The sequence below is a fragment of the Hylaeus anthracinus genome, unplaced genomic scaffold (genome assembly GCF_026225885.1).
Source record: "Hylaeus anthracinus isolate JK02 unplaced genomic scaffold, UHH_iyHylAnth1.0_haploid 12002, whole genome shotgun sequence".
NCBI classification, from domain to species: Eukaryota; Metazoa; Arthropoda; class Insecta; order Hymenoptera; family Colletidae; genus Hylaeus; species Hylaeus anthracinus.
This window is the reverse complement of record NW_026534349.1, coordinates 14,988,355-14,998,299: the sequence shown is the minus strand read 5'-3', so window position 1 is coordinate 14,998,299 and position 9,945 is coordinate 14,988,355. Positions and strand designations below refer to the sequence as shown.

Sequence of the window (9,945 nt, the reverse complement as noted above, 5' to 3'; positions counted from 1 at the left end):
ACAGTCTTTGCACGAACGTGATCGTCCATACGAAACTGTTATACACTCCCAGACAAAAAGATAGCACATCTGTGCTATCTTTAATATCTCGTGTTAAGATTATGCTTGCGTGAAAACTCTGAGTTATATGTAAAACGTACCTTCTACGAATATGTAAACATAACATAGATTGACTTTACTTCAATGAGTTCCCTTAGTTCGAAGAGAAATACATAATCCGACGCAGACAAAATGATAGCACACTTGAACTAGGTTTACATATTCTTTAGTGTTCCGTGAATTTGCATGGAGTTATTACGTTCAATTTCTAGAGCTTTGTTATATCGCTATCCTCGTAATGGGTCGTGACAAGAAGCTTAGTGAAAGTGACATTAGTGTAATATTAGCTCTGCGGAAACAAAACTTATCCATTACTCAAATTCCAGGGGAGCCATATTTCGGCAGTCTAGCATTGCTACGTGGCTAGAGCGTATTGACAACGCACCGACACTGCAAACAGTATTAAAACAATGCAGGCGTTTATGTAAGACGATGATAAGAAGAATGGAAATAAGCTAGCATTAGGTTGTCCTGAAAGTTTCTTTCGCGAGTTGCACTCAATTATTTGATGTGGTCGTGTTTATATAAATAAACAATCTAATTTCATAGATATTCATGTTGTAACAATAATGGAGCAAAGTGAATCGTGCACAATTCAGTAATGTAACATAAAACATAAACTATCGTGCATGTATTACTTATTAATAAAGCGAAAGAAACTTTTCGGACAACCTAATAATAAGTATGCAGTCGTGCAATAACTTTGTATAATAAGTTACGCACTTGAAATAAATGAATGAATGTTGTTGAACTTTCCGGAAGAGAACGGAACAGGAACACATACATGGAAGTAAATGTTTCGTCTTCGAAAGGAAGACAATAAATGGTAGCGATAAGGTAAACAGAACCGCTTCCCGTTGTCAAATGCTTTAACATCGATTAGAGAAATGACTAGGAACGTAAACATACGGCGGTCGTTAGCGTGCCGACGATTGTTTACGATTCTTGCATACGAAACGGACTCTTATCTCGTGTTCGTGTCGGTGATTGTCGAGTGGACTCGCAGAGGTTCGATTTCAACGCGATTCGAACGACACTCTCGTATGTATCGCACGGTCAGCTGAATGAAATTCATCGTTTGCCGATCGCTTCCGAATCGTATTCTAGTAAATCCTGCTACATTCCAGAGATTATATCGCGCACCTATCTCGGCACCCTTTGATTACGTATCCTTTAGATTTAATCGCAGTCAGAGATGGGTAATATTTTATTGGAATAATTCATTGGAAAATGCTCGATTAGCGTCTCGTCCCAGATACCAGCACAGATATGTCCACTTTATCGGCTTAATAATTGATCGTTCGCTCGCTCGCTCACTGGAGTGACATCCAAATGACACGACCGCGAAGTGCAACGCCGACGGCAGGAAGAATCCTGGCGCGACTGATGGCAAATGTGTGCCCGTGCTAGCGGCACGATTGTTTACTCTTGCAGCTTTAATTCCGCTTTATCGCGACCGATGGAAAACCGCGAACCATTTGGATCTCCGGGTGTTATTTGTGCCGTTGCTCGGAGACTATTCGACCACTTACTGCGCCGTCGAGAATGATTCCGTTCCGCAGTTCGTCCTCGACGTTTACGTCGAATCCCTGAGAAAGAAAGAAAGAGCTGCTTCTCGACCTCGACCTCGACCTCGACCTCGACATCATCATCGACCAGGTAACTCGATAGGATTTGCCGTTTAAACGTGATACTCTAAATTGAACGTTTTTCTGGAAAATTATTTCGATCAACTTCGTTTGCTCGCTGTTCCAATATACACAATAAAGTATACACAATACTTTATATTAAAGCTCGCGTCGAGTACTCACGTATAATTCTGTAGGCACTTGTTTCGTTTAGGGTAAAAAATTCATCTCTATTGAACGTAGAGTGCCTTCATCTAAAATTTTCTGAAAAATGATTTCGATCAACTTCGTTTGCTCGCTGTTCCAATATGTATACACAATGCTTTATATTAAAGCTCGCGTCGAGTACCCATGTATAATTTTGTAGGCACTTGTTTCGTTTAGGGTAAAAAGTTCATCTCTATTGAACGTAGAGTGCCTTCATCTAAAATTTGTAAAGATCGACGCGACGTTTCGTGGTCCGAACACGTTAGCAAATAAATGACTGCCGGTAGAGCAATAAATTAAACGGTGTAACGAATTCGCAAGCGAGATACGAGTTCTCCGGGTTGTTTGCGATCCGGTCGTGCCGAAAATTTCCTCTTTTGCCAACGAAAGTAATATATACTATATATATATACATACATGTATGTGAAATCGATAGCGCACGTTCCATGCACCGGAAGAGGTGACAGATAGCCGGCTGGAACGAGCGCGATTCGTTTCGCGCTGTTAATTCACCCATACACCGATGCTTGAATTCGAAAATGTGCATGCATCGAGCGCCTACTAATTTTTACGTAGTTTCGGTGCGCTACGTAAGAAAAAGGTAAATTTACATAGAGAAGACGTAAGAGTGAAAGAATAAGTCGAAAACTAGCGTAAACAAACTCCATTATTATGTATTTAATAATTATAGAGAACAGGTACATCCTCACCTATTTCGATGATTTTTAAATATGCTGTAGCAATCAACATTTTGAACAACTTTTCTTCCTATACATATAACCGTCGCTCGGCCTTAGTTTCCGAGATATTTGCAAAATACCATTGCTACTAGATATCAACAATGAATATTGCGTATAGTTACGCGTCTGCGGCAGCGTGGAGTCTTCAATCGGCGATTGTTTACGCCATTGTTTAGGCTCAGAAAAAATCTAGTTTGACACTGACGTAGTTACTGAACGGATTACTTTCAAAGGATTAAAAATTAACTTGCCTGAATATTTGCCTATATACGGTAGATATGATACACTAATTTATTCTTTTAATTGAACAAAGAGTGCAAATATCTCTGAAACTAAGATCAAGCGACGGTTATATGTACAGGAAAAAGTTGTTAAAAATGTTGATTTCTAGACATATTTAAAAATCATTGAAATCGGTGAGGACGTACCTCTTCTCTACAGGGTGTCTACGTATAAGTTCGGACATACGCAGGGTGTCAATTCTAGAACAAATTTCCAACAAACAATTGCTCTTAGACATTTTCTTTGTGTCGCCTTATTCTCGAGAATTTTCACTTTTAATATTTTTTCTGAGTTTTCGACTTGGCACTCTTTAAACGACCATAACTCCATCAAATTACAGTGCAAACTTAAAACTAAGTATACCGTTCGAAAGAGAGTTAAATTTCCCATTTCTCTGACGTCAAAGCAAAATTTATTACGAAGATTTAACGAGTGAAAAATTAGGTCAAACTTTTCATTGTGGAAAATTTCAAAAAATCTGACTTTTTCTCTATCCGTTTCTCGGTTTCAAAGACATAGTTGTTTGGCGGGCACTTTTCGGGAAAAACTTCCTCGAAGTCTCAGCTTTTGAACCGTAAAAAAGATTGAAAGTAAAGTTCATGTTATAACATTTGCAGAATAAAATAAATTCCTATTTGGGTTCAAGTTTTGTAGGCACGTTCGCGAAGATTTTATTTTGCATGAAGATCCGCAGTCTACTTATGACGAACCATTTACAGTAGAGTTTGTAACGTAAACAGATTCGTTTATTGCTACGTACGAATTAGAGAACATCAATTTCCAGTAAATAAGATTTAAAAAATGCTCTAATAAAGAAATGATAGAAGATCTCACCCCGAATAACATCGACATTTATGATAGTTAATTTAATGCCAGAAGAGTTGCAGTAATTATAAAATCAAATTTCGTTTTTTTTTTTAATGCAGTTTTAAAAATTTCGTACTTGTACGAATACTTATTTACTTATAGTATATAGTATTATAGTATATAGTATAATACTTATAGTGATATAATACTTATATACTCACTTGTACAAAACAACTAAACTTTTCGTACATGAAGGAAGTATTATATGTATACTTGTAAATTAATATAAATTTCGTTTTTTTTTTTTATGAAGTTTTAAAAATTAAACAGTCGTGCGAATACTTACTGCTTCAACATTTCTATCGATTAATCCTTTTTTTCTTGTTAATTTCGCAACTTACATAAATAGCTATTTTTTTTGTAACAACGAGACCAATTAATATTCTACTCTTCCGTTAGAGACAACTGGCATACGTGTTCGATCGCGAATACGTATACGCGGTGCGACGCGGCGAGGCGACACGTGTTTACAGAAATAATATTTACACAGTCAGCAGCCCTCTCGCAATGTTTTCGAATGGACTATGTACGAAAGTTTCGCTACAATAACGCGTCCACGCTTTTGTCACGGGAAAATTGAATTACCGAATGTGACACTTAGCGATAAAAAAGGATCGCCACTCTTCAAAGAGAAAAACGTAGGTGAAGACGGAGTTTAAAGAACTTCACACGTGGATACGTTGAAAGTCGTTCAAGAACAGCTTCATTCTGGAGTAGGAGGCGGTATTTATACATATGTTTTCTTACGACTACGTGATCTTTCGTAGTTTTAACATGGCTGCGTTAATTGGCGTTACATGTACGGAATATCGGTGTCCCGTCAGGAATCACTTAGTTGAATGGGGGTGACATGTTCGAAAGTCTTCGAGGCCCTATTAGGGACCACGAAGATAGCGAGAGTTATGTTTTCCGGGGCTCTTGGGGAGTCTTTGGGGCAGCTGGAGCGTGGGATCGTCACACTTTCCTGTATAATTTAGATCGCGCACGGTGCACACGACGGGTATTGATAAACGCATCGAATCGTGTTTGTTAGAAATATTCGTTTTAAATTATTTGTGAAAGAAATATACGTCCGTTTTATTCAAAAGTTCTAGGGTAAGTGCCGTGTGTTTCAACACAGTCCTCTTTCCAGAGGGCAGAGCCTTCCCCGTTCCGTTACCAGATCTTTCTAGAACATTTATTCTAATGTTTAATATAATATGGCATATCACCAATCATAGCAATGCAACGTCAAGTTGCTTGCCCCATTCATGCGTTACCATCGGTAGGATATTCGTTTTGGAGCCACTGACGCTTTGCCGCCACTCGGCCCGCTCAGCTGTCTCCACCTTTCGAGAACCGGTCATTGGCCGAAACAACGGTAGATCAGTTGTCTCCGAAAAATCAATATATCGACCGATCGCTAACATGTTCGTTAGAAGACCTCGTTTATCTGTATCCATTTCTTTGATGTCGTTGGGCAAACGAAAGGTTTCGCGATCGGATCGAATCGTATCGAATCGAACGATTTAATCGTCCGTGTCCAAGACTAATGAAACGTTTGCATACTTTTTTTCTTGCAGCTCGAGGTGGCGGAAAAGTAGCCCGCGAAACGAATGGCGCTCCTGGAAAGAAACACTTCTGTGAATCCTTTGACCAGAAAGGATCTCGTTCGAAACATAAAGGCACGCGTGAAACCTTTCGACGTGGAAACCACGTTCGTGGAATTGAACGCGGAAAAGAAGAATCGAGGGAAAAAGTATCGCGGACCAGATTCACCGTTATATTCGGCGATTTATCCTTTAGTATGCATCATGAAAGTGTTCGGCTTGGCGCCGTACGATTTCGCAGGCGATCGGATGACCGTATCGAACATTTGCCTCGTACTTTCTCTCGCCTTCCTCGTTCTTTATTCGTACATCATATACATGGTGTATCTGAGATTCATCGATACGAAACGGGATAAGTCGATCGTAGCGGTAGTCGAGACCGTCAAGGTACGAGAACGCCCGTTTACCGTTTCCAAACAATCGTAATATCGGCTTACCGCGCAATAATGAAAATCAAAAATCCAATACGAATTTTTCGATACCTTTTCGCGCCGAGAGTCGCCTTAACGTTGATTTACAGTGGGTGCAGAAAGTATTTGTACACCGATCAATATCCAAAAAAACTATGTGAAATTGTAATTTATTAACTTCTTTTTTGTATAAACAATGATATTCTACATATTCTTGGAAATCTCTAGAATAGAATAGATACAGAATAGATACAGTTCGAAAAGATTAGGTATTTTGTATAAGTGAGAAATCAACAAGAGAAAACAATACATTGATAGAAATACAAAAGCAATAACTATTCGTGCGAGTGTTTAATTTTTAAAACTGCATTTAAAAAAAAAAAACGAAATTTGATTTTATAATTATTGCAACTCTTCTGGCATTAAAATAACTATCATAAATGTCGATGTTATTCGGGAGGGGGATCTTCTTTCTTTCCTTTATTAGAGCATTTTTTAAGTCTTTTTAATGGAAATTTGACGTTTTCTAATCCGTACGGAGCAATAAACTAATGTGTTTACGTTACAAGCTCTACTCTAAATGGTTCGTCGTAAGAATCGTACAAATATTTATTGCTTCTATACTTTTACCCACTTTTCCCATTTTTTTTTTGTTAATTTCACAAATTATATTAACTAGCAAATGTTGTTTGGACGATATCCATCTTAGAGACTTCCAAGAATTTGTAAAATATCATTGATTATAGAAAAAGAAGTTAAGAAACTACAATTTCACACAACAGTTTTTTGGGAAATTGATGGGCGTAATCGAAATGAAGCAAAGATAACGGGAAAAGATTTCCTCCTGTGACGTGACAAGAATAATATTTCTAGATCATTCAACCTACTTTACTTTGTAACCAATAATTATAAATAAATAATATTACTTTTGTCATCTGGGTATCGTTGTTACCATTTTTTACACTGAAACAAGTTATAAGGAAATAATATTATAATTTAAATTTAACATTTCAAAATTAAAATTTCCAAAATACGTTATGATAAGCATTATTTAAAATGATAAGAGTTAAAATTAACAATTAAGAATGCAAAATATATACATATACTACAGACTCAACGACGAAGTTTTCTATCGTTACTTTGTCCTCCAGTGACATCGCATAGATGATTTTATCTTTGCTTCAAACCATTTATCTGAAGCCGCATAACTTTTCGCATTTTTTTGTTAATTTCATAAATTATATTAAGTAGCAAATGTTGTTTGGACGATATCTATCTTAGAGACTTCCAAGAATCTGTAAAATATCATTGATTATAAAAAAAGAAGTTAAGAAACTACAATTTCACACAACAGTTTTTTGGGAAATTGATCGGTGTACGAATACATTCTACACCCACTGTATGTCTGGAACGGAACGCGTTTGAACCGATCCATTACGGTATATAAACACTCGTTATTAGTTATAAACAGTAGTTATAAACACTCGTGTTTAATAACACAAAATAATATTTGTCGGAACCGAACTGATCGGAAACGCGTCGTGTCTGAACGGATAATACAAATTGACCTTTAACCGTGCCCTCTCGGAAATCCGATTTAAAGAGGTACGTGATCGCAGGTGATCGTCAACTACTTGGTGGCAATGTACGAACTCGTGTCGACCGTGTTCAGTAGACGCTCCTTTCTTCGCATTTGGAACGCTCTTCAAGACTTGGACGAAAGGCTGGCCAGCTTGGGTTATCCACTCAAGGAAACAAAGACCAAGATCGCTGTTTGGGCTCTTTTGGTAATCCAAACCGTCGTCTGGACCATAATTAATCTTAGCGGAATATACGCGTACTCTGAAAAATGGTCATTTAACGTTAGCTACATGTGCATTTATCTGGGCACTACGATGTCCGTGTACAAATTCGCCGGAATGACGTTTTTCGTCGGGCAGCGCTTCCATCAGCTGAATCGGATGGCGAGGGAGAACCTACCGCCGAAAATTGGTTACAAGAGCACCACCATCAGTAGAAAGGTTCGTTTCGTCTCGATAAAGCGCGATCGTAGGGTCCGCTGTCGTACAGATCGTAGAGAGAGGGTTAAAACAGGCCTGGCCAACTCGAATAATTTCACGGGCCACTTCGATGACGCGTAAAGATACAGCGGGCCGCACTTTAGGTAAACATATAAGTTAAACAATAACATTGGCATTATGTTAAAAAATATAATACATATACAAAATACCGCTCGACGTCGTTGTTCCACTCTCCTCTATCACTAAAAGCAAAAATGTGTGCTTCTTTATTCATTTATTGCATACGAGTAACTGTATTCAAATTACAAATGAACGTTACTGATGGTTACCAATTGAAACCGATTCATTCAGTAACATTTGGCGTTCGTAGATATCAGATATACATTGAACTGGAGTTCGTAATCGCATTTGCGCATTATAGCAATGACACATGCAAATTTTTATTTATTCAATATTTTTTGCACATATACAACGAGAAACAAAAGTTTCAATAGAAATTCGAAATCACCCGGCGGGCCGCACAATTTAACGTGGCGGGTCGCGTGTTGGCCAGGGCTGGGTGAAAGTAACGATAGACGTGCCTCGATGTTTTTGTTTCTTTTTTCCATGAAAGACTATCCAGGATCTGCACAACGAATTAATGTTGACCGCCGAGTTGCTGAACAGTATCTACTCGTGGTCCTTGTTCTTTTGGCTGGGAAATTTGAGCGTACACAGCGTGAGCAACTTGTATTTTATCATCGATTGGGTTATCTTGTCGCCTTGGTCGAAGATACCCTGGCGAATGATATGCAACATGTGGTTCTGGCTAGTCGCGTTTATAACGCAGCTGGTGGCCCTGCACATTGGCTGCGATTACGCGAGTACCGAGGTATACCTTTACCTGGACGGTTAACCCTTTGCACTCGAGAGGTTTCACGCAGCAAATCTACGATAACTAATGTTTCTTTAGGTTTAGGTTTAATTTCTTTGGAGCTCGAAGTGTCGATAAAACGATCGTCGGTGAGGTAAAGGTGACCTTACTATCAAATCTAGATAGCATAGAATTTATGGGAATAGAATGCTAAGAAACATCTCGAGTTGCTGGTAGATACCAGAAAAAAAGGCCTCGAGTGCAAAGGGTTAATAGTCTGCACTTTGATTAGGAGGCTACGCCGCGCGTCGATGCTGAAAAGTCGTCATTCTGTTCGACTCTGTCTTGACATGTCCGCTGTCGTCCTTTGTCGTTGGCCGTAGCCTATAACGACTAAAGATGGCGTGAACTGCTACTTTTGAATCACTCGCGATTCAATCACGTTCATTCTCAATCACGATGATTTTTCACAGTGATTCGTGATTCTTCGTGATCGCTTCTGATTGGCAGAGAACATTCTTTTCACTTTTCACGAATTATGTTATTCTTAGATTATATATGTATTATATTAGGTACCGGAAAAAGTTCGTGCGGATTTTCATAGAAAAATACAAATACTCAAATCTGTTTTAAATCGTAGGTTTATTCAACGAAATAATCACCATTTATCGTCAATTTCATCAATGACTTCATCAATTTCTTTGCACTAAGTATCTGCAGTAATAGTCTGCCACGTGGAAGAAAATCAACGTGAACGATAACCTCGTGTAGTCCACCAAACAGTGATCAGCACTTTCTTCGAATGGAGACTCGATTTTGGTATGGTTCCTGTTGCATATGACCCCTTCTGAAGGCAATGGTGTGATCGTCGCACATTGTCATATTCCACCCACTTTTCATCACAAGTTACAATTCGATCGATAAATTGATATTGCAAATTCTCAGGCGGGAGTATTTGTTCTCATCCGTTAAACGGTGCGGTATCCATTTGCTCAATCTTTTGTGAAAATTAAGTGAATGAATTCGCTTTCTTGCGGTAGATTCTTCACATTCGAATATTTGAGCAAGCTCGGGACATCTTTTTCTTGGATTTGAACTTACGTACTCGATGAATTTTTCGTCTTCGATGACAGATGGACGCCCTGAACGCGGTTCGTCATCTACCGATTCATTTCCTTCCTTGAACCTTTTAAACCATTTCTGTGCGGTTCTTTCACTAACAGCACCTTTCCCACAAACGCTACAAATG

The 9,945-nt window shown here is 38.6% G+C and overlaps 1 protein-coding gene across 7 annotated transcripts in view; it reads left to right on the top strand.

Annotated features, from left to right (window-relative positions):
* The first annotated feature begins 901 nt into the window (after positions 1-901).
* The window catches only part of LOC128891697 (uncharacterized), an 88,069-nt gene continuing 79,025 nt past the window's right edge, over positions 902-9,945 (top strand). The window contains exons 1-4 of one of the 7 annotated variants that reach the window (XM_054151414.1): positions 902-1,758; positions 5,386-5,799; positions 7,442-7,843; positions 8,457-8,755. In XM_054151414.1, the coding sequence (XP_054007389.1) occupies positions 5,419-5,799; positions 7,442-7,843; positions 8,457-8,738 (1,065 nt within the window). In that variant the 5' untranslated portion in view covers positions 902-1,758; positions 5,386-5,418 and the 3' untranslated portion in view covers positions 8,739-8,755. Of the gene's footprint in view, positions 1,759-4,069; positions 4,547-5,385; positions 5,800-7,441; positions 7,844-8,456; positions 8,756-9,945 lie in introns of those variants that run through there. The other 6 variants (XM_054151415.1, XM_054151410.1, XM_054151413.1 and 3 more) reach the window with 6 other exon arrangements.